The sequence below is a fragment of the Raphanus sativus genome, chromosome 6 (genome assembly GCF_000801105.2).
Source record: "Raphanus sativus cultivar WK10039 chromosome 6, ASM80110v3, whole genome shotgun sequence".
In the NCBI taxonomy this organism is placed as follows: domain Eukaryota; kingdom Viridiplantae; phylum Streptophyta; class Magnoliopsida; order Brassicales; family Brassicaceae; genus Raphanus; species Raphanus sativus.
This window is the reverse complement of record NC_079516.1, coordinates 46361647-46386343: the sequence shown is the minus strand read 5'-3', so window position 1 is coordinate 46386343 and position 24697 is coordinate 46361647. Positions and strand designations below refer to the sequence as shown.

General features: G+C 35.6%; 5 protein-coding genes and 1 non-coding gene across 10 annotated transcripts; 2 read left to right on the top strand and 4 right to left on the bottom strand.

Annotated features, from left to right (window-relative positions):
• Positions 1-602: 602 nt before the first annotated feature.
• On the bottom strand, positions 603-2143 carry LOC108807059 (uncharacterized). 3 transcript variants are annotated; one of them, XR_001942653.2, is made up of 6 exons: positions 1970-2143; positions 1662-1719; positions 1542-1585; positions 1300-1381; positions 995-1219; positions 603-911 (listed from the first exon to the last, which is right to left on the bottom strand). XR_001942653.2 is itself a non-coding variant. In XM_018579296.2 (5 exons), the coding sequence occupies exons 1-5, from the start codon at positions 2123-2125 to the stop codon at positions 1182-1184; spliced, it is 378 nt and encodes a 125-aa protein (XP_018434798.1). In that variant the 5' UTR covers positions 2126-2143; the 3' UTR covers positions 603-1181. The 3 variants fall into 3 exon arrangements, 1 of the variants encoding a protein (XP_018434798.1); XR_001942654.2 differs by having other exon boundaries at positions 1300-1440; positions 1970-2139; XM_018579296.2 differs by having other exon boundaries at positions 603-1219.
• Positions 2144-2867: 724 nt separating this feature from the next.
• LOC108806925 (RHOMBOID-like protein 1) lies at positions 2868-4896 on the bottom strand. The gene is made up of 6 exons (XM_018579140.2): positions 4366-4896; positions 4110-4273; positions 3871-4034; positions 3524-3783; positions 3301-3427; positions 2868-3216 (listed from the first exon to the last, which is right to left on the bottom strand). Exons 1-6 carry the CDS (start codon positions 4704-4706, stop codon positions 3094-3096), a joined length of 1179 nt encoding a protein of 392 aa, XP_018434642.1. The 5' UTR covers positions 4707-4896; the 3' UTR covers positions 2868-3093.
• A 2585-nt stretch (positions 4897-7481) lies between these two features.
• On the top strand, positions 7482-10290 carry LOC108810442 (probable xyloglucan galactosyltransferase GT11). The gene is made up of 2 exons (XM_018582553.2): positions 7482-9025; positions 9313-10290. The coding sequence occupies exons 1-2, from the start codon at positions 7752-7754 to the stop codon at positions 10139-10141; spliced, it is 2103 nt and encodes a 700-aa protein (XP_018438055.2). The 5' UTR covers positions 7482-7751; the 3' UTR covers positions 10142-10290.
• A 283-nt stretch (positions 10291-10573) lies between these two features.
• Positions 10574-10645, top strand: TRNAG-UCC (transfer RNA glycine (anticodon UCC)). The gene has a single exon. It is a non-coding gene; the product is annotated as a tRNA-Gly (tRNA).
• Positions 10646-10852: 207 nt separating this feature from the next.
• LOC108809624 (uncharacterized) lies at positions 10853-12102 on the bottom strand. Its single transcript, XM_018581770.2, has 4 exons — positions 11771-12102; positions 11577-11680; positions 11207-11336; positions 10853-11126 (listed from the first exon to the last, which is right to left on the bottom strand). Exons 1-4 carry the CDS (start codon positions 11900-11902, stop codon positions 11088-11090), a joined length of 405 nt encoding a protein of 134 aa, XP_018437272.1. The 5' UTR covers positions 11903-12102; the 3' UTR covers positions 10853-11087.
• Positions 12103-14976: 2874 nt separating this feature from the next.
• On the bottom strand, positions 14977-18875 carry LOC108809597 (probable LRR receptor-like serine/threonine-protein kinase At2g28960). 3 transcript variants are annotated; one of them, XM_056987732.1, is made up of 13 exons: positions 18785-18875; positions 18139-18682; positions 17494-17981; positions 17271-17415; positions 17114-17185; positions 16954-17025; positions 16781-16858; positions 16549-16706; positions 16216-16445; positions 15979-16105; positions 15817-15897; positions 15479-15668; positions 14977-15388 (listed from the first exon to the last, which is right to left on the bottom strand). In XM_056987732.1, the coding sequence occupies exons 1-13, from the start codon at positions 18873-18875 to the stop codon at positions 14977-14979; spliced, it is 2688 nt and encodes an 895-aa protein (XP_056843712.1). The 3 variants fall into 3 exon arrangements, with proteins under 3 accessions (XP_056843712.1, XP_018437245.1, XP_056843713.1); XM_018581743.1 differs by having other exon boundaries at positions 15817-15882; XM_056987733.1 differs by lacking the exons at positions 16549-16706; positions 17114-17185; positions 17271-17415 and having other exon boundaries at positions 15817-15882; positions 16216-16411; positions 16954-17032; positions 17584-17981.
• Positions 18876-24697: the final 5822 nt, after the last annotated feature.

Below are 24697 nucleotides of genomic sequence, written 5' to 3'. Positions count from 1 at the left end.
GGAAACTCATAAGTGATGATCATTTCGAATCTAAGGTGTGATTCTTTATACACTGAAGATAAACCAAAACAACACTTCACTCAATATTATATACTAGGGTCGGCCCGCCCTTCGGGCGGGATGTAATATTTAAAAAATTTCAAAATGGTTATGATTTGTGTTATATAAAATTATATATATTAGTTAGGTTTTTACATGTTTTGGTAAATTTGATACAAAATTTAATAATGATGTAGCCATTAATCCGGGATTTGTATAACTATAACATAAGAGTTGTTTGTGCAGGAAATGTAAAAATTGAAAACAGAGTGCAGAGTGTCAAAATAATACTGATGGTAGTATTGGGAACGATGTTTGTTGATGAAATTTTTTTTTGTTTTAATTCATTTACTGTATCTAGATATAATTTATATAGTTTGTATATGTATTTTCATATGCTCGTTAGTTACAATTGATTTGTATCTATTTACATTATAATAAAATTGTATATTCGTTTTAGGAAAGGTTTAACTTTTTTTTGTCATCAGAAAGGTTTAACTGATGTTAAACCAGTTTGGTTAATCCAATTCCATGGCTTGCGGTAATAGTACACGATCACACGGTTAACAATGAAAAATCTTTATATTACAGGCACCTCTCAAGTTTAAGTGTTTAATCAACGTTGGTTATTAAAAAATACAAATACTACCAGCATTTATATCTTCTTTTGGCTTCGGCGCTCGACTTAGAGCTCATCGCAAATTAAAAACGACATCTGTTGACAAAGCTACACTAAATCATTATGCTGCAAAGGCACATGAAGAAAAAGAAGGTGCCCTCATGTTTCTTTCAGGTTTCATTCTACTGATCGAAAGTTCCTTCTCCCAATTGTTGGATTTTATTGTTCTCTACATCCCCTCATGTACTTGAACCTGTAGGACAGTAACACAAATCGGTCTAAAGATATTAGGTATGGGCCGTATGGCTAAAGCTTAGTACAAAAGTATTCTATTACTTTTCCTTTTGCAGCCAATTGAATGACAGCCTGATGAATTTTTGTGAATTTCTTCAGTTGTTCACGCCATCTCCATCAGTAAAAAGATAAATCAAGGAAAAAATCAACAAATGTAGCAGAAAGATTCTTCTCTCATCCTAACTCTGACTTGCTTTTTCGCTTCTTCTCCCATCCAACATATGGTTACTCACCTCCAACAACCAACCATCTCTATAACAATCCAACCTTAAAGAGAAAGTTTCAAATGTTAATATACACTTTAATGATGATGAATAGTGAAGTTTGCTTTCGAGAAAAGAACCTACCGTTAAGCAAGTTGTGATACAGATTATGGACTGATGAGCTCTGAACTTTTCTTAAACACCCCCACCAACGGCTTGTCCTAAGCTGCAGTCATATTGAGTTCACCATAACCATCAAGGCATCAAACAATGTCTTTCAAATAACTAATCATATAAAAACCAACAAAAAGTCTTTTATATACAAAAACAATAACAGCTAAGAATAGAATATGAAAGGCAATAAGGAGTTGATGTCTGTTTCTTACCTCTGACGCTTTGTAATATATGAGAACCGGATGGTTTTTTACATCTGCATATAAAAGAAAACATCTATTTTTAAGACATCCGAAACAGCATATAAAAGACGTGAGTGTTAGATTACTTACCAACTAAGGCTCTAGTTATATCCAAATTTGTATCTTTTGGCATAGGAGCTGGAGGGTCCTGCAAATCATAAACGATCCAGTTAAATAACAATAACTTAAAGAGCCTAAGAATGGAAGCTGGAAACAAATAAGTTGACTGAAGGATAATAATCACAATACCGTTCGCATATAGTAATAAATCAGATCAGTATGACTTTATATCTCTAAAAACAAAGAACTAATGAGAAAAAAAAGAATAATAACAGTACGACGGAAAAATTTAACACATAACGATTGATACATAAAATAAAACAGTAAAGATCACTCACATTAAGATCGACCATGAGCAGATCCATGTGATCAGAAAAATATGAATATGAGTGAGATGTGTAGAAGAGAGAAGTAGATATCGCGATTCGCAGGGAAGAGATTGCAGCATATTTATACATGATCTCGCCGAGGAACAGCGCAAAAGATAATTTCATAGTGGGATTGCGAATTAAGATGATTTAAGAAGAATAAAGCCAAACCACCTTGCAGAAACTGGAACGTCGCCGATCTGAACGAAACGAAGAACACGAAGGCTTGCCTCCAAACCAATTAGGGTTTCATCCACATATGTGGTCGATAGGCCGCAAGAGGCGTGCGGCATAGGCCCAACGTCAAGCCCGTAATTATGAGAATAACACATTAATGAAACGATGCGTTTCGTCAAACCAGGAAACTTCGAATTTGTGACCTGTCAGCTGACGTGTCTTCACATGAGGGATACACTCTTCTTTATAGTAATAGATATCTTCGTTTGTGGTTGTTAATCTATTGAATTTAAGGTGGTAGGATTATCATATTCGCACTTAGCCACGCAACGCAAGACACTTAAGATATGAATAAGATACTTTGAACTAATAATTTTCAACTTTTACTTCCCACTTAGATATGATAATTTCTTTTTGAAACGAAATAAAATGGATAAATATCATAAGAGTCAAAATTCAATCAATATACTACTGATTAGTGGTTAAAGGAGATAAGTGGAAGATGTCATCGACCGAAAAGATGGCATTTGCACTCTCACAAAACAAAACAAAACAAAACAAAACACACAGCTATCAGGCTTAGTTTCAAAAATATATTTTTTTGTTTTCAATGGCTGTGTCCGTAACCAACACGTACTGTATTCAATGAATCGAAAATGAAAACAACATTGATGACGAGATTCATAAGGAATTGCACCGCGAAGAGAGTTGTCTTTTACCCTCAGCTTCATTGTTACTAATTCAAATAATCTGAAAATGGTCTTTACATATGCAACGAAGAAAAAAGAAAAGTAGAACCAGACAATAATATGATCAACAAGAATAATCAAATTAAGTGAACCGCCCTTCTGTCCCTTTCCAAGATAATTCCCTACTCTCTACAAAGCAATTACTAGATGTTTAGTGGTTTGGGTGTATCAGCTGCATAACTGGGAACACATTTGCTGAATCTGAGACTGGTTCTCGCTACCAAGCGTATACATCTCCGTTCTCCCGTTAGCTATACACGTCAAGTTCATCTGCTTCCCTATCTGGCTCGACTGCACCAAAATCACTCTTAGCATTTTTTTATAAATTTACAAAAGAAAAAAAAAATCAAAATCTGAATCAGAGCTTTTTTTTACCTGACAGTACATATTTTGAGATTTACAGTTCCATAGAGACGTAGGCATACAACTGAGATAATGGCACCATGTACAGTGCTTGTTCAAATCCGTCCCTCGAAGAAGTACAATGAGCCCAACGGTATATCTAAACAAAACATTCATAGATTTGCATTAATTAAACTCTGTTATTTCATTTTTTTCTGTAATCAATTTTTCAAAGAAGAAGAAGAAGTAAACATACCCTGCAATCAAAAGAAGTAGAGAAGTGATCCAGAGAACGTATTGGTACGGCTTGTGTTTGGATTTAGCAGAAGGAGCAGCGTAGCCACGAGGGTTATTCCTCTGGTTGAAGTACCCATACTGAGGACGGATCAAGAAAACAAAGCCCAGAAGAAACCCGGAAGTGAATCCTCCGAGATGGGCAAAGTTGTCTACGTGTGGAAGAATACCTACTGCTAGATTAATGGCTATGATGAAGATGAGTGTCAAAAGAGCTGCAAACTGCAAAAAATGGTTTAAGATAATGAATCTTTTTTAGATACATGGGAAAGTGAAAAAAAGCTTCGATCATCTTTTTTTTTAATTCACCTTATTAGCGTAAATAGTCCAGTTAGTGAGAAGCTCCGAGAGCATAGCGCCGAGCAAGCCGAACAATGCACCAGAGGCACCAACGGATATACCTTCCCGGTTAAAGAGAGATGATAACAAACTCCCACCAAATCCAGATATCATATAGAGCAATCCAATCCGTACTGTTGTCAAAAAAGAGGATGATCAACTAAAGGACCAGTCAAATGTTAAAGACCAAGACAATGTAAGATCCATACGGAATCCAAACTCTTGCTCGAGGCGAATGCCGATGAAGATAAGGCTCAACATGTTGGCAAGGACATGGAAAACACCAGCGTGAAGCCAAATGCAAGTGAACAAGCGCCAAACTTGGTGCTTATCCACCACCATCGTCACATCTAAAGCCCCCATCTTCTCCAACCTAACATGAAACAACACATAACATCAAAACCACTAAGTACACAGTCTACCATTATCAGATCCTGTAAAGTTGAGAGCTTTAGGGATACCCACGTGGCGGAAGAGGGACCCAGAAGAGGGTTCTCCCTCATAGGCTGAAACGCGAATCTCCCGAGAAACCTCGCCGAGCACTTGGGCGAGTTCTCGGGGCAGTCGTTGATGAACATCGAGACGCCGAAGAGGGCGATGTTGGCCACCACGATCGCTGGGACCAGCCACGGGAACCAGAGCTTGAAGGGGCGAAACTCAGCGAAGGAAGCGCGCTGCCTCCGCCCGCGAGTCCCAGGGGAGGATTGCGCGGCGGAGAGGTTGTTTGTCGACGACGACGGCGGCGGCGGCGGCGGAGGAGGATCCACCACCTTGATCTCCAGACCTTCCCGTCGATCGCGAGACATTTTCGAGAGAGAGAGAGAGAGAGAGAGAAGAGATCTCTATTAGTGTGAACCTTAGAAGAAAGGATCGAGCTTTGTTTTTTTTCACGACATTGTTTGTTGTGTGCAGAAGAAGAGCGAAGGGAATAATCAGATGAATCAATCGTCTTTCTTTCCTCTTTTTTTGGGGCATTCCTCGTGACCAAGCTAAATTAAAATGACATAGCCCAGTAATGTTTTCTTATAGTATACTATAGTTTTTATTTTATTTTTTGGTAAAATGTTAAATTTATTATACCAAGTTTTAGATTTTTGACAGACTTTACAAGAGATAAACTAGTAGCAGATTTGCAGAAAATTTATTATTTAGTTTTTATTTTATTGTTATCTTTAGGTTTAATCATAGTAACGAGTGAGAAGATTCGAATATTAATTGCGGAACAGTTTCCTGATTTAATCACATGATCAGCTAATATAGTAGTTGTATTATATTTGTGAGATTTTAATAATAGAAAATTTTATTCCTTTCCGTTTCTTGTGAATCCAGAAAATGTGTTTCCTTGCCTTCGAATCCAAATGATAATTTGATTTGCTTCTAAAATCGTCAATCATGTTATAATAATTGTGTATTTCATATATAATTATAGTTATAGACAAATCTTGAATCGGTGGAGATTTGTTACTACTCCGAGTTGCCCTCCATAGGCTACTTCCTTTCGAGCCCGGTCTTATATAAAAATGAGAAAAAAATAAAAATAGTACCAAATTAAATATTTGTCACAAAAATAATAGCACAAGAAGTAAAAGGATCAAAAGAAATTTTATTAAAGGGTAAATATGCATTTATAACCATTGGATTAATTAATTTAAAATTTAGGATTTAGAGTTAAGAGGTGGGGTTTTAAGAATGTGTTCAAATTTTTAAAAATAAAAAATAAATATTAAAATTTTCAAAACAAAAATGTGCTATTTTGATCATTTTATTTTTTGAATGCTATTTTTATGACAAAAACTTAAAAGGTGCTATTTTAGAGATTTGCCCTATAAAAATAGTAAGACTAGGCAATAAGTCATTAATAAAAATAAGTGTCATTAATAAAAATATTTAAGCTTTAGCATGAGTATTTTGTAAGTTGTTTTAAGCTAGCTCAAATCCTCTTAAATCTATTTTGATAATTTTGTAGAAATAATATCATTAAAATTTTATAATTTTGTAAAGCTCAAAAAAATTGAGAGCCGAGCATACCTCTCAACAATATGCAATATCAGAATCCTTTATAGCATGTGGAAGCTCCCTTGATCCAATGGTTCATGTAATGCTTCTACAGCCGGAGATCTGGGGTTTAAACCCTAGAAAATACCAAATTATGCAGCTTATGGAGAAACGGATTATAGGAGATCTTCGGCTTGGTGCAGGACGTACCATCGAACATGGATCTCATAGGACGGCTCGGAGAGGTGCAGTCAGGCGTGTATTCTCACAAGATGGTAGAATTGTCGGCTGTATAATCGTCTTTGTAATATTCTCATCATTGTAATAGCATAATTAATCGATAATAATCAATCCAGACGTTAAAAAAAAAAATCCTTTATAGCATGTGATAGAACGGAATAGGATAAGAATCTGGTTTGTTCTTTTAAACAAAGTTTTTTTTCAAAAAAAAATATACATAGATTGTGGTCTGAACTTTAAAATTTTACATATTCTAATAAATTTAAAATTTCAAATAACGTAATATATTTATAACTTTTAAAATTATTTCATTACATCCCTAAATATATCGTTGATATTTTTTTGAACATAACCTAAAAATGATCTGAAACAGCACTGTGCAAGATACAAGACGAGCTTCTGCATCACTTGTTCAGTGATGAAATAGAGATACGTGGAGATCAATCTACTCCAAAGAGCTGGCCGACCTACTCATTAATAATCATAACAGTATTTACTACTTTACAAAATAATCTAGTTAGTTTTAACATTTACACCAAAAAAAAAAAAATCTAGTTAGTAGTTTAAAAAAAAATCTAGTTATTACTATGATGATATAAAGGCTTTAATTTTTGGCACCCCAGTTCAAATGATTGTATTTTTCTTATGTATCCCAAAATTTATTTTTGTTTTAAGCAGTTCAAATGATGCGTATTTTTCCTCATACCGAATCCTAATGTATTTTTATTTGAATCAGTTCAAATGATTATGGTTACAGCCTTACAGGACAATATGAGATAGTTGATATGAGAGTTTGTCTTTTTTTTTTTTGACAAGATATGAGAGTTTGTCATAATCAACATATATTGTATGTTTGTAATCTTTGCAAGCGAATTCTGAGAAAGTGAGAATCAATACAAATCGGTCAAGTGTCATCAAGTATCATATGTGACGTTGCAGGACATGTAGATTGTGTTGAAAAATAAGAAAAGAGAAGGCTGAAATGGATGGTGATTTTTTTTCTTTTTGGAAAAGATACGTTAGTGTACATCTATGGGAAGTTAGATTATGTGGGAAGTCACAAAATTCCCAATTCAGGATCAATAGATTAATGATTAGTTAATATCTTCTATGTCTGTTCTTTCTCTCACAGATATTAATTTCTAACGAAAAGATGAATTTTTGACATAGTTTTTAGTTTTGGAAAAACTATCGAAAAAAAAAAAATTTAAACCAAAATTCCAGTTAAGTACCTTTGGCGATTCAGTAATCTCTTAACATAATGGAGTCAACAATACTTAAAAGAAACTCTAATTTACGCGTATGAACACTAATTAAGGACACATGTTGATTAGTTAGATCCCCCTCAAATGTTACTACTAATTAACGCTTAGTTTGTTGTAAAAGACACATATTTACATTAATTACTACAAAACCTAGTTATACCTTTGAACGCTTCAACACCCTCACAATCTCACATCTCTCTCACAGCCTCCATTCCTTTTCTGAATCCACAAGAGATCAATTTTTTGCCCTAAATCTCTCGTTCAGAATCGGAATCATCATCACATATCATTTCACGAAATCTTCCGTCGCACGCAACAAATCAAGGTTTGGAGGTGAGATTTGGCTAATGCATGAGAAAACCACAAAGGAGAGGAGCGATGGCGATGGAGAAGTCGAGCTCAAAGTACAGAACACAGTTTTGGTACGTGGCAATGGTCTCTTTCCTCCTCTGGCTTGTCTTGCTTTACCTCTTCAGTTCCTCCGCAACAACCGTTCATACCCACGAGAGATTTTTCCGACAAGAAAACGTCATCAATCTCCCCATCAACGTCCCAAAACGCTACCAAGAATCTGATCAGGCTGCTCTCCCGGTCGACGACGTCCCACAACACGACCAAGAATCTGATCAGGCTGTTGTCGTCTCTGACGTAGACAACAACAACACTCTTCCTGTTAACAACACAGGGAATGATACCTCTCAGGAGGTTCAGATTTCGGAAGATGCCAAGGTTGTGACTGATCTCGTCGAGGAACTCGAGAAAGAAAAGATCGAGAACGAGAAGAAGAGTGCTGACTCAGGTTTGAGTGGTCGGACCACGAGGTCTAGGAGTGGACATCGCGAACCAAGAAAGGCTAGACCTTCGAGTAGATTGGAAGCCGAGAAGAAAAGGGTTCGCCATAATGATGAGAATGACGTGGAATCCAAGAAAGAGCGAGTTGATGATAATGACGATACGGAGAGTAAGCAAGTGCCTGACGATTTGTCCAATAATGATCTAGAAAGTGATAACACTTCGGAAACAATATCCAAACCGAAGATTCAGAGAGATCTCGCATCGAATAAGACTGTTTCCAAGGCCAAGAACAGAGTAACCTCCCGGAGAAACCGACCCAAACCTATGGTACGGCCAAGAGCAACGCGACGTAACGATCCATGTCGAGGAAAATACGTTTACATGCACGACGTTCCATCTCTGTTCAACGAGGAGCTTCTCAAGAACTGCTGGACGCTGAGTAGGTGGACGGATATGTGCGAGTTGACATCGAACTTCGGATTAGGCCCTCGTCTGCCAAACATGGAGGGAGTTTCTGGTTGGTTCGCCACAAACCAATTCACACTAGAGGTGATATTCCACAACAGGATGAAGCAGTACAAGTGCTTGACCAAAGACTCGTCTCTGGCTTCAGCGGTGTACGTTCCTTACTATCCAGGTTTAGACTTGATGCGGTTCCTGTGGGGACCGTTCCCTTTCATGAGAGACGCTGCGGCTCTTGATCTGATGAAGTGGCTTAGGGAGAGACCAGAGTGGAAGAGAATGGACGGTCGAGATCATTTCATGGTGGCTGGTCGCACCACTTGGGACTTTATGCGTACACCAGAGAATGAATCTGATTGGGGCAACAGGTAAGCTGTCAAACTAGTCTATCAGATTAAATAGTAGAAACAACTAAATATAGCAAAATAATGAAACATGAGAAGCACAAGGAGTGTTTGATGAGTCACTAAAATAATAGTTTTAGTACTATCAATAACGTTTTACTTCTTGTTACTAACTTACTAAGTACTCCAAGAACACAAGAACATAACTGATGAATTAAATGAATTGTAAAATAGTTGGAATATTATATAAATTAGAAACACTCATGAATGTTTTGTTTTTTTCTCATTGTTGTCTCTTTTTACCTAGCCAGGTTAATGATCTTACCAGAAATAAGAAACATGACGATGTTACTAATCGAGTCAAGCCCATGGAACTACCACGGATTCGCGGTACCTTACCCGACCTACTTCCACCCTTCAACCAACGCAGAGATCCTCCAGTGGCAGATGAGAATGAGAAGAATCAAACGTCGTTACCTATTCTCCTTCGTCGGTGCACCGCGTCCAAACCTAGGCGACAGCATAAGAACCGAGATCATGGACCAGTGCAAAGCATCCAGAAGAAAATGCAAGCTTCTCGAATGCGTTTCGGGTTCTCAAAAATGCTACAAACCCGACCAGATCATGAAGTTCTTCTTGAGCTCAACGTTCTGTCTCCAACCACCTGGCGACTCCTACACTCGACGGTCCACTTTCGACTCGATATTAGCCGGTTGTATACCGGTTTTCTTCCATCCGGGGTCGGCTTACGCGCAGTACGTTTGGCATTTACCGAAAGATATCGGTAAATACTCTGTTTTTATACCGGAGAAGAGTGTTAAAGAAGGTAAAGCGAGTATAGAGAAGGTTTTGAGTAGGATTCCGAGGGGGAAAGTTGTGGCGATGAGAGAAGAAGTGGTGAGGTTGATACCGAGGTTGATGTATTTTAACCCGTCGGGTAAGAGAGGAGACGCGGGGAGGTTTGAAGATGCGTTTGATGTGGCTGTTGATGGGGTGTTGCAGAGAGTTGAAGGGTTGAGGAAGAGGATTGAGGAAGGGAACGAAGAGATTTTCGAGTTTCCGGAGCAGTTTTCTTGGAAGTATAATGTGTTTGGGAATGTTGAGAAGCATGAGTGGGATTCTTACTTTGATAGGCATTGATTGATTCATTTTGATATTAGACTGTGTTTCCATGTGTGTGTGTGTTTTGTTTTCTTCAAGTTCTTGGGAGAGAAATGAATGTAGTTGTTGTGATTGTGATGGTGGAAAGATATCGCGAGGCCGTAGTTTTGTAGTTGGTTTTGTTTGATTCACGCAATTTCAAGGGATGTTAAAAGGGTTCATTGGTTGAGACTTTATTAACTACAATAAGTTCATGAGAGTGGTTGTATTGAAGACATTTGTTTTAATGCTTGTAAGCTGAGTTTTCCTGGCAAATATTTTTGGGGATTCAAGGTAATGAATTATTGAAGCTATCTTGTAAATATGACTAAATCCTTTTAACTTTGACACCTTTAGTTGAGCACCTTTAGTTGAGCATTTTTCTGCCTTTGTCAAGAAGAATTAATGGTTTCTTACTTCATGAGCATCAAAGCGTCTGTAGTCCAACGGTTAGGATAATTGCCTTCCAAGCAATAGACCCGGGTTCGACTCCCGGCAGACGCATCTTTTTGTGTTCCCTGAGTTCTTTGCCTTTTTCCTTTTATATCCGTTTGGTCTTTGAACTCCTATCAAACAACGAATGAATACAAGGTATGTTCTCCGTCCACAAATTATAGGATTGTGTCGAGTTTATTTGCTGATATATTTCCTCAACTGTATTATACAGAATTAGCTAGAAATAGTTCTTCTTTGGTCCAAAACAGGAAGAAATACCGTTTTGTAGCATAAACAGACTACATAATTTATTAAGCAAAAATAAAACGATAATATACTTGAGCAAAACCAAAGAAAAGCTAGTTCTCATCTTGAGCAAAACAAAAGCGTCAAAGGCAAATATAAAGAAGAATGTCATCGGACCGGAGACACCATGAAATCCACCTTCTGCTAAACTTCTTCCGAGCAGGGGGGTAACGCAAACTCAAGCGCAAGACAGTGTGTCTCTCTCTCAGAAGCTAGACAAGCTATACACCAGAATCCACGCAAGCTGAAACGGTAATTCATCCATCAGAGCCAAAATCAAAACTTTTAATAATGATGAAACACTCTTGAGAAAATGTTAGATACCAGGAATACACTTAGAGAAGCAAAAAGACCGTCCTGGAGCAGAGCTGCATGGCCCCCATAGTCTTCTTCATCGATCTTCAGAATCAATGCATAGTAACCGTATACAATCCCTGAAGAAATTGCCAGAAACCTGTCAAAATTTAACAGTCAACAATCTAACTTGTCAATTAGAAAAAACCAACTTGAAACTAACTCAAATTATATGATTTGTCCCCGAAAACACACACATAGATCAGAAGTAGCTCATTCTTTACTAACGAATGCAACAAAAGCAAATATTTGTACAGTTATTCTGTTACAACAAACAAATATAACGGTAAATATGAATTATAATAAGACAGGCAAAGTCTTTGACAATAGTAAAACTTACAGAAGTAACCAGATGCCTCCAACCAAAGGGATGGCACCCCAAAGCAAACCGCAGAGTAATCCAACAACTTGTCTGATCCAATGCAACACATCTCCTAGTTGGTCCTGTCCCCAACACAACACATATAAAGTAAAGCGTAATGCGAGACGACAGGATAAAAAAGGAATAAACTTTAGGCCTAGAGACTACTGTACCTTGTCCCAGGAAGCGTCTGAATCGAAGAGTTTGGCGAATTTGAAAGAACTGAGATGACTGTTTTGGTGGTGAACATGTTCATCGTGGTCTTGATGATGCTGATTCGACTTCCCAGATCTCCCTTCTTTCATATTTTTTTTTTGCCGATTTTGATTTCTAAAGAAGATAGATCCGATGCAAAGACAGGATCGAGGATCAAAAACCCCTGCAGCTCGAGACTGTGAATCGATAGAATCTAATCTAGGGTTCTTTGCTAATAAAAGGGTTCTGAATTCTGATGATTCAGATCTATTCACCCACCACCGTAAAGATAATTTTTTTTCCTTTTAATTTTATGTTTTTTAATTAAAATTTTAAAATACATTTAGTTTCTGCGCGGAACGTGACAATAATGCAGCTGGTTATATGCTAAAATAAAATGCAGCTGGAGATGAAACAAATACTAATAAAACTGTTGTCCTTCTTTGATTTTTTTTGTTTGATTTGTATATTGATTCGCTTTATCATATTTGATCTTTCAAAATAGCCTATCATCATTTGATTATAACATGACATAGTCCTTTTAAATGCTAGATAGTTATATTATTATAAACTATGAAAAATATTACTGTAGTATATACCATTCAACAACGAGTTTGATTCCTACCACATTAAATTGTTTTTTGAAAACCACGCTTAACTATACTTTGTACTATGTTAAAAAAATTTGTAAATATTGTTTTCATTAATCTATAATTTTGGTTTTTAAACTCAGTTATCTTAATATAAAATTATTAATAAATCATTAGTTAAACCACCAGAATAAAAGAACATATATTTTGGGATCATCAGTGTTGCATTAGGCGCTAAGCAGAAAAAAGACTCAATATCTATCATCTCAGACAGATTAATTTGAAATCATTACTTATACAGTTTAAACCTTTTGCAAACTACAATAATACACTAAATAAGATAATATTTGATTTATAGATAGTAAAATCTATGTAATTTTATGAAGTAATATATTTATTATCAAAATTAAAATATAACAAATTTATAATATTTGTTTTGCTAAGATTATAATTTAGAAAGAAAAAAAATCAGCCATCTCTCCCAGACACGGGTCCCGAGGTAGCCGTACTTCCAAAATAAGCTCGCTCCGTCGCATCCTCTCCGGTATGACCGCTGCGCTCTCCTTCACCTGCTGACTGCTCCTCGCCCCTGCTTGTGGCCGGCGATTTCTGCTTCCCCACCGGCGGCGACGAAATTAACTTTGTTTGAGCTCACCACGATGTTTGTCTTCCTGCCACCTCCCTCCGCACCGACGAACCATCCAGATCTGCTCTTCCTACTCGCTCTCCGCCGGTGGAAGTCTTCTATGGTATCGCAGAACCTTCTTCACCCTCCGGAACAACCAGATCCGCCAGACTCAACTCAACCACAGTCACCTTTTTATCTTTTTGGGAGTTTCAACACTGCTACTCCAATGTCAACAAGAGCTCTTCCATCACCGGACTCCATTGGAAGCGTTATTAGAAGGATGAAGTTGTCTCCGTCAGCCATGGCTGTTAACTACTTCTCGGGTGAAAGCCCCGATGAAATTTACTCAGGAGCCTTTCTTCAACCTATACGGGCGAGGTGTGCGTTTGTTCCTCTCTAGAGGTGCTTGCTTACTTCATCCAGTAATCTCCCTGCTCCTGTGAAACCGCCGGTTGCTATTGCCTGCTTCTTTTGTTCAAGGTCTTTCCAATGTACAGATCTAAAATTTCACCGGATTTCACCATCGTCTTCGGCTCTGTGTCCGATGAACTCTGTCCCTAAGGGGATGACCAGCTCTGCTTTGTTATGGCGTGAGCGAAGCATTGGATCCAATAGCCGTAGATCATATCTCGCACATAAGGATGAATGCTCATTATCTCAAAGCCTACTAGACTTCACTGACCAGAGGCTCGACGTTGGGTCTGTCAAATCTCCATGGCTCCATCACGGTAATGCTGGAGTGAGGATTTTCTGCCTGAATTCAATACTTGCTCTCTCGGAATCTATTGATAAACCCATCTCTATGTCCTATGTGAATGTGAAAAGCTCAGAAGTTCATATCGTTTTATTTGGTGCAATCTCTGGAGTCAACTCCAAATATCCAAGCAAAGCTCATCATCAACGTCACACTTCAACAAGTGCAAATATCAAACCAAGTTTCTTATTGGATTGGAGTCTCTTCAAGCTTGAAGATTGTAATCCCTTAGCCCTTTTTTCTCCAAAAAGGCTAGCCAAACTTCCTCATGTCGGGGCCATGAGAGATCACTATCCATCTTCCTCCTCTTTGTGGGATTGAAAAGTTCCATCAAAACACCTCTATGTGTGAGTCCAATAAACTCAACTTTTATGAAAAAGTTTATACAAACTTCTTCTCACCAGGGCCTAGAGAGATCATTTTCACCATCCTCCTTCTCAAAGGAGAGAATCATTTTACCACAGTCCCTCTTCATAAGAAGAGATCCTCATCCGGTTTTCAAAATGTGGATCAACAATGATGCAGCTACATCCCCATCTCACTCAACGACAGCGATAGCATCCGTTGTAGCGTCGCCCCTATTTGCAGAAACTTTGGCAATGAAAAACGCCATGACCTCTGTTCACAGTTGTGGGTTAAACACTCTCAGCTTAGAAGCCCTTGTTAAGAAGCTTCCGGTTTTTGTCTATAATTCAAACCGTTTAACCTATTCTTTTATTGCTTTAGTTTTCTTTAATGTATCAAGTGAGTTTCATTCTATGACACTTAACTCTCTATTTGTAATCTTCAGTTAAGTCTAATATAATCTTTGGTTTCAAAAAAAAAGAAAAAAGAAAAAAATCATCATGACTTTAGAATACTAGCGTTTAGAAACCGTCTGAACAGCCGCCTAATTTTAAACACTGGAAGTCATACATATGATTCACATTATTTTTATTTTTTTTGCTAAAATTTGTGATTCACATTATTTTCCAACAAATATTTATGAAAATGTCACCGATCATCTTTCAAATAAAAGAAAACATACTATGATAATTTAATTGTGTAGACGTGATTATCAATGAGTAAGAAAACAACTCGTTCAAAAAAATGCAGACAAACCAGAGATTCAAACCAATCTTTAAAAAAGACAAACAAAAATGAAAGAAAACACATCAGATTAATTCTTCTGTTATGTAACAACAAGATAAATGATGCAGTTCATGCCACAGCCTAGCGTGCATCAGGGGTCACTTGCGTTCCAAAAGCAACAGTCAATTCTAAGGAGTTCTTTGAGTCATCATCTTGAACCTGTCCTCTTATCCTCGAATTCTCAGAGATCAAACACTCTTTAAGCACGTTAACAACCTTGGGCATGGTTGGTCTATCGGATGAAGAATGACTCACGCATGACATTGCTAATTCAAGAATCTTCCAAACTGTGTTGGAGTCATAATCTCCACCAAGGTTTGAGTCAACGATTTTTTCAAGATCTCCTCCGCTTATTAAAATTTTTACCCATTCTGCTATATGGGCTTTTTCTCGTGTTAGCTCAATCACAGATCGGTTTGTGATGATTTCCATTAGTACAATACCGAAACTGTAGACATCACTCTTCTCGTGTAACCAATTTGTTTGGTAATATCTGCAAAACAAAGAGTTTTATGGAACTTAATGAAGGAACAAACAAAAGTTGAAGTTAGTTTTTTTTTCTTCTATGTACTAGAGCACTTACTCAGGATCAAGATATCCAGGTGTTCCAGCAACTACTGTTGCTACTTGAGTTTCAGCTCCGACACAAAACGATCTCGAAAGTCCAAAATCCGCAAGTTTGGCCTCAAAACGATCGTCCAATAGTATATTTGTACTTTTGACATCTCTATGAACCATTGGCGGCTCACATCCAACATGCAAATACTCTAAACCTATGGACACAAAATCATATCCATGTTTAGGCAGTGCTACATTACAGTAAACTTGGTAGGATCTTTGCAATGTTATAATAAGAAAAGGACGACTGAAATGGTTAGGTTATTCTCAAAAAAAAAATGGTTAGGTTAGCCAGAATTTAACCTTGTGCCGCCTCGACAGCAATTTTTAGTCTACTAGCCCATTTCAAAGTAGATCCAGCAGATTCTCCTGTAAATGAAAATGATGAATTCGTACATGTTGAAGACATCAAAATTATTGATTCATGGACTAATAAAGACACGTCTTTTATACATGATTAGTTACCTGATAAATGTTGTTTAAGGTCTCCATTAGCCATGTACTCATAGATAAGTGCTAAATGGCCTCCTTCATCACAGTAACCAACAAGGCTTACCAAGTTTATGTGATGAACTCTTAGAAGAAGTTCCACCTTTTGGATTTATTTAATGAAACTCTCAATAGGACATTTAACCCAGTCTTTCTTCGATTACATATATAAGAAAAAACCGTGAACAAAAAAAAAAAATACCATGAACATACCTCTGCCTTAAATTCCTTGTAGCCTTGAACTGATGACTCGGAGAGAACTTTAACAGCTACTGGTTCGGTATCACTCAAAGAACCATGGTAGACAACTCCAAATCCTCCTTCTCCAAGAACTCTTTTGAAGTTGTCCGTAAGTTCTTCTACCTCTGAATAAGTGAACCTTTTCTTTTTGGAATATATTGAGGACTTTCTTGGTAACTCGCGTGTAGTAGCTGCGGCTGTACCTGTACATGCAAAGTATAAGCAATTCCATTACTATATACTATTAAACTCTATTAAGCCTGTGTGTGCTGCCTTCTAGATTGATGATTTCATTTATCTATGTACCTTCTGCTAAGGGGGTTTTCTTTCTGAAAACAAAAAAGAGAGTCAACAAGGCGACAAGAGCCGCGACTGAAGCAACCGATGCAATGACTGGTATTGAGACTTTCTTGTTGTTATTGTTGCATGAGGCTGAGAGACAAAGATTTGGGTTTCCTTGAACACTATAGAACAAGAACGTACGTCACCAAATATACAAAATTATCATGAAAATGAATATTTCTAGGAAGAAACTCACGTCAATTTCAGTCCTTTCTTTTCTCTATCACGAAGGGCTTGAGGAATTGGACCGGTTAAACTGTTCCACCCTAAGTCTCTGTCAAAACAGAAAATAACATTATCATATGCATCATTCATATATATGCTGAGATATATGATTAGTACTTCTTGTTCACCAAGAAATATACTTACATGAGCAACAACGATTCCATGTTAGCTAGAAACTCAGGCACTTCCCCACTCAGATTGTTATTCGACAAGTCCCTTTTAGCCGAATAAAATAAAAATTTAAGAAGCAATATATAAGCTTAAAACCAAAATAATTTCAGTTTTTATGATAATGTCATCTCACAGTTCTTGTAGAAGGGTTAGATTCTGTATGCTAGATGCTATCACCCCTTCTAGTCCACTTGATGATAAGTCTCTGATTACAAGAACAGCATAACACACATTTCTAGAGATATAAGCATCGAAAAAAACTTATTATATCTATGGTTAGATAATCTTACAATGAAATGATTCTTGGTGGAATAGTAGTATTTGTGTAGCTGCAGTTTATGCCCTCCCATCTGAACATCTGAGGAGCGCACGGATCTCCTTGCCAGTCGATTCTACTCAATTCATAAGTATCTCGAACATTCTGTACCGCAGCAACTAAAAGAAATAAAACCCAAATTATTATACAGAAACATACATGTTAATATCAGGTGAAAAAATTAACATTTGGCTAACCATCCTCTGGATTTGTTCCGGCATCTGGAAACTCAATAATCTTGTAAGCTTCCATGGCATTGATCATTGGTGGGAGAGTTGAGCTCTTAGTCATAACCAAATCCACCGTACAGTCAAGAAACTTACATTTCATCGGATATGGGTTGTATAGAGTCTCTAGTTGTAACTTAGGAGGGCGATAAGCTGACACCGTAAAGTTTTGGTTGTCTCCTTCCCATGTAATGTCAAATTCTCTTGTGTCGTTTCCTCGAAGTGTTTGTATCTCAGCGAAATGAAGGTATATGAATGCATGATCATTACGGTCATCAACATACCAGTCGAAAGATAACTTCTCAGTCACGTTTTGGTTAACGACTGCCTTTGAAATGACTTCTTGTGGTAGCTCATAAGGAGTAGAAGCGTTTATAATGAGACTTGTGTTTACAAAATTGAACTCAAACGAAGGACTTATTGGATCCCATTGACGATCATATACATCTGCAGGATACCTAAACGTAAATAAATAAAAATAATTAAACCTTTGTCACATTTTTGCACAGCTCTGTTGTTTCAAAAAAAAAAATCTAACTTTTTTTGGGCCAACAAAATCAAAACATTTTGCACAACTCTGTTGCTAGTAGAGTAAGAAAAAAAGATATAAATTACCGAATAAAGGGAGGGATAAAATCATTGCTAGCGAATTCTCGTTTTATGAGCTTCAAGGAGCCACTTGTAGTGTTGTAAGTGTCATCTCTCAAGGGTCTTAGTTCCAAGGCTGAAATGAATGGTGTAGTCTTCCCTGTTTTAACAAGACAAATCTGCAACGAGCTTGACGTTGGTATGTGTATGATCTCCTCTTTGTCAGAACCAAAAATGCTGCTTGTTAAATCGACTGTTGTCCATATGTTAGGACCAAGATACATATCGAATTTCGGGCCATTTTGGAGCCCGTCATAATTCCCGTAGAGGAAGAGAGCTTTGATAAGATACTTTGTGCCTGAAGTGACTTTTAGATTATAGCAATTTCGTATTCCATCTGGAAAATATCTTAGAACTGTGAATGGCTTATAGTCTTGTTCATAAATCTTTTGGACTCTACCACTTTGACCACCTTGAGTGAAGTTGGCATCAGATGTATATGTTAGTTTGGTTAATGGTTCGGTATAAGGAGAAGCGGCGGGATGTAATCCACAATCCAAGCTGATGAACTCTGGTAAGAAAGATATAGAGATCTATGTCAAATCTATAAAATAACCAAAAATTAATCTAAATTTCAAGACATTTATGAGCAAAATGTTTATTAAGAGTGTACCGTTTGGATTAGGCTGAGCTTGAATTAGATGCGTAGTAGTGCCAAAAGCCACAATGATCATAGCTAGCAAAAGACCTTGAACACTCTCCATTTTTTTTTTGAGGAATTTTGAGACAAGAAGAGAACAGATGTCGCCTGTTTAATTCCTCATCACTTTTAAGTCAAGATTAAGGTTGGTAGATAGTTGACTTTTGTATTATAAAAGGTTGTTGACAGCAGAAACAACCGGGATAACTGGTCACCATGACCACGCAACGTGCTTACAACCTTTATTCCTCAATCTGCTATTTAAATAACTGCAAATTTATGTGTAACGCCCTGACCACTCACAGCTAAAGCCCGCTCTCGAACCGTGGACCTCGTTCCGTTCCAACGGTGGTTCCGTTGATTTTTTTTAAGGTTTGAACTCATTGAATCATTGTTTACTTACCTGCAATCATCACATGGTGTTTCCCAATGCTTTCGCATGCTATCGTGAATTACTTCCCGATATGTCACTTAAAATATGTTTGATTGAGATGGAAAGAAACAACAATATGAAACTATTACATAAATGGACATAAGTGCCGTATTATAACTGCCCGAGTACCTTGTTGAGCATCAAAATGTATAGAAAGTATATGTACATATGAGAAAATGATACTAGAAACAAGAAGCTAGACTTGGGACATTGTTATGAAATATTTTTGGTTGCTCCGGCTTTAGATAAAACAACGACTGCAAAGAGGAATGTTAAGGGAATGAAAGCGGCGGAAGGGAAAGCATATATAAAGAGATAGAACAAAAGAAAAGAAAGAAAGAAAGGAGGCCAAGGTGTCCAAGTGGGATAAAATCAAATATTTTAGAACATATATGTACTTAACACGTTGGGTTGTGGAAAGTTCTCCCATAAATATGTCCGATCGAATAATAAAAATGCTAGCACGCGCGTCTCTACTGGTGGTGAATGCGCAAACACCAAAATCAAAGTCTTAGAAATCAGTTAATAACTTTTGCAGGTTGTTAGGAAAGGAGTCAAGTGCAAGTATTGTTGGATTAGTGTCTGTCCATTAAGGATTTAACGGACCTAAATTTTTCCGATATGTTATTGTATTATTTTGTAGGGATGTAAATCCGGTATCAGAAATTAAGATCTTATACTCCGTAAAGGCGTAAACTATGTGCCCAAAACAAAAAAAAATATTATCAAAGTGAAGAGTCTTAATTGAAATCGAGGAGCAAACTTAAATCATCATCTACGGTGCTTCTCGGCGTTGCTAAGAATCTCGGAGACGAAATCAGATTCGTCACCGGTGCCTACTACCATGGTGTCGTGGGAGGTTTTACTTGTTGGTGCTGCTCAGAATTTTGTGGGCTACGGTGTTGCCTGGCTAGTCGTCACTGGTCAATTGCCTAATCTGCCTCTTTGGATGGTAAGATCAAGTTTTCAAATCGTATATGTATACTCATGCAAATGGTTTTCCCGCTACTATTAACAAATACAGTTTTTTGCGGGGACGGTTGACAACATTTCAAAATAATCATACAAACTATTTTAAATTGTTTCAATTTTTTTTAAATCAAATTTTCGGTTATGGACGGTTGTGGATAGATGAATAAATATAAAACTAAAATTTTAAAATATTAAATTTTTAAAGGAGAATTTTCAAAAATACCACTTTCAAGGTACCATTATTCATCTTTACCACCACAAAAGACACATTTTCAAAAATACCTTATTTATTAAAATGGTAAAGACTCTTATATCTTTATTTTTATATGTTTTTCAAAAATTTTAATCCCAAATTCTAATTCCTAAACCTCCAATTCTAAACCCTAAACCCAAAATCTTCAACTCTAAACCCTAAACCCTAAACTATATACCCTAAATTCAATATCCTAAACCCTAAACCCTAAAGTCTAAACTATAAACCCTAAATCCTTAACTTTAAACCCGAAATCTTAAACTCTAAACCCTAAACTATATACCTTAAACCCTAAAACATCAAATCTAAACCCTAAATCCTAAACCTTTAAATCTAGACTCTTCATTAAAAGTAGTGGTAAAAGTGGTTAGTGTAAACATGAAAAGTGGTACTATGAAAATGGTATTTTTGGCAATTTCTCATTTTTAAATAAAAATTAAAAATAGAAATGTTATAAATAAAGACATATACACATTTTATATATTACTTTAAAATCACAAATAATATCATAATTTGTTTTACAAAATTTTTTATCTAGCTATTCATTAGAATTAAAAAAAAATATACATACATATATAAAGATATAAATATATATAAAACGAAACAAAATATTTTTTAAAAAGTTTTAATATAAATTTTCAAAAAAAATATTAAAATTATAACTTTCAACGAATTAAAATAAATAAATAAACAGAATAATATTATTATTAATCATATTATATTAATTATTATTATTATATTTATTACAATAGTATATTCTTTTATATTTTTATAATATTATAATATATTTATATTGATAATTTATCATTAAAATACTACAATATTTTATAATAAATTAGTACCAAATATCCTGCAAATGCAATAATTTTTGTATGTTGTGCCTATCATATAAAATACAAAATAACATTTGTAACCGCGATCATCCGAATCCGCGGATTCTCACACCTACGACCGCAAACTATACTATTGCATTGGATTTTTAAACCTAATTTTCTCTGTTGGACAGGTGGCTAAACAGAAACTGTTCCACGTTATAACCTTTAATGTGGAGGTTAGAAGTCTTTAAAGATTGGCATGGGCCTTCTCACGAGCTCACTACTTACATTATGTAATACACGTTCTTATTAAACCATGTGGGTTCTAACCCACTACAATACATTTTCCTTAAGTTATCCACGAAGGTAAAATAAAACCGTATCTCTTAAGGTTTGGTAGATAATCATCATAATTCTATTAACGTCTAACGTCGTATTGATACAACCATTTGACCTGCTTTTTACGAGACTCTCCATTGTATAATAGAATCATGTGATTTTCCAAACTATAGTGTTCGTACTGTTACTAATAAGACTACAGTCGGCTCCACAGCATGTTCCACAGGCATTTTTGGATGAAAAGAAAAAGCATTTTGCTTTTCGTCTCACATAAAATAAAAGAGCCACGACCACGAACATAGATATCGGTATTGTTTGGCGCGTGCGGCCGAGAATTTATCTTTTATCAATTTGTCTTCGTATTTCAAGAACCATTAAACTATGGAACATTTTAGTTTGTCTTTAAGTGTGAGCTTATTAGTGATTTTAACAGCCACTTTAAATTTTCAGTTCGCCGGTTTACATGCTCCGATGATTACGGCAATCAAATGGGTCCCACGGATTCTACGTCGGACAAGTACACTTGATAGGATTCCATGTGGTGGTCCCCATGTTAGTCATCACTCATCATCCGATACTAGCCTCCAATAATGCATTTCATAAATTCATCAAAAATGAATTTGCTTTTCTTTATGCGATAATAATATTGTGACATTGTTTTTTTTAATTGCATATTTATAGGTAACCTCCTTTTCTATCATCTATGTATATCAATATTTCAATTATATTTTCAATATGATAAGTAGGACTAGGAAAAATTCTCGGACCCGTTTTTTTTTAAAACACAAACTGATTAAAAATATGTATATATATATATATATATATCAAATCAATTGATTTTGAACGGACTTAAACCAAATTAACCAAAATATTTTTAAATGTTTTAGAATACATCTAGAATATATATTAGGTCTATAATCTATAATAGAAATGTAACTTACTTTCTAATTTTCTTTTATACTCCCTCCGTTTCATAATACTTGATGTTTTAGAAGGATAATTTTGTTTCAAATTAGTTGAAGTTTTGAGATTTTAAGGTTACTTTAACTTTATTGGAAACTATTCAACCAATTAGATTTCACAGTCTTTTTTATTATTGGTTAATTGATTTAAAATTATATCTTTAAAATATTTTTATTAAAAAATACAATTTTCTTAATCTTTGTGCACTATGATAAAACATCAAGTATTATGAAACAGAGGGAGTATTTAATAGCTAAGAAAATTAAAAATTAATTTCAAATGATTTTTTTTTTTGTTATTTTCTAAAAACTATAAATGCAAAAGTAGAAAACTATAACCAAACCTAACTCAACCTAATAACTAAATATGCTTATAACCGAGTGGCGAGTGCACATACCTAAGAGCATCATTATTGCTAAGTCCTTAGCATTGGTCCTTAATCCACATATATGTATATGTATATGTTATATATGTGTATGTAATTGTTTGTTAAAGATTTTACGGAAACCGAAACCGAAAGTTTCTTAATTAAGGAATTTTCGGTTTCCGTAAAATCCTTAGCAAACAATTACATGCACATATATAATATATACATATATGTATATTAAGGACCATTTTTAAGGACTTAGCAATAATGATGCTCTAATGGTGTTTGTCGAGTCCTACGTATACAAAAAAAGTGCACTAGAACATTTTAAAAAGTGATAACACATATTTAAGAAAGTAATAAATGATACTTTTTAAAGATATACTTTATTTCTTAATCCAAGATCGAAAATTCAGTTACAAATTTGATTCAAACAAAATGATTCAGTTCAGACTAAACTTAACTAGTTCTTTTCGAATTTATCTTTGCACTATTCTTTGTTATTCCTCTTCTCGATTTTGTGTACTATAAGTTTCTACATTAAGAGCATTGGCAACTTAACATTCGATTTACAACTCTTTGCTTTTTAAAAAAAACAAGGGTTCCTACAACTATTTGTTGGTTAAGGCATCCATGTTAGCTTTTTGTATCCAGTCTGGGTTTCGAAATAAACACTTCTAAGGGAATCAACATTTGTGAATCCAACATCGAACCAAATTTTATAAGTAATTCAAACTGCATATAGAATTTAATATTGAATTATCTGAACCAGCAAGCCAGCATATATTCATATAGAATTCCTAGATTATTATAATAAAAATCTGAAGAAACAACAAACCCTTATTTCAAAGCATAAATTGAATTAACGAAGTTTAGATTACTGAGTTTTCTTTAGCCTCCAAGTAACATAAATACCTTTTATTTGCTTATGTTCGTTTCCTAGCTACGGAGTACGGACCAATCATATGTCTTGCAACAAAGGGAAAAATATTCTTAAGAAAGGTATTAGGTGTGATACTAAAACAATAACTCTTTTATTTGGTTTTAATTTAAGGTTTAAGATACTATGGCTCTAACTGGTGACCACAAATGGAATAATAGGAACAAAGAGGAATGAAATGCAGAGGAACAAAATAATAGGAATACTTATTCTTTATTGTTCCTTGCCAGATTTTATAAGGAATATTTTTACTTTATAATTCCTTAAATTAAAAGGAACGAAAAGGAACACTAGAAAAAAAATATTCCACATAAATGGTATAAAATTTGGGGAATGAAGAGGAATCACTCATTCTCATTCATTCCTTTGGTCACCAGTTAGAGCCTATGACACATTCATTACGAAGATATATGAATTTTAAGTGAAAGTAATTGGAAACTGTCATAGGGTCTAACTGGTGACTAATGAATGAAGAGGAATAATGCATTCCTTAATGTTCCTAACAAATTTTACCATTCATTAGGAATAGTCATTACTTTTCATTCCTTCTCATTCCTTTTATTGTAGAGAATTAAAGAACAAATTTATTCCTCACTAAATTTGATATGGAATAACCGTTCCTCATCATTCCCATAATTTTATTCCCATCAATTTTTTTCCTTTTTGTTCCTACTATTCCCGAGATGGTCACCAGTTAGACCTATACCTATAGTATATATTAGTGTATCGTGTAGACAAAAAAAAATTGTGTTTCATATGCAAACCCGTGAACATTATAAAACATATCTATATTATTAAAATAGA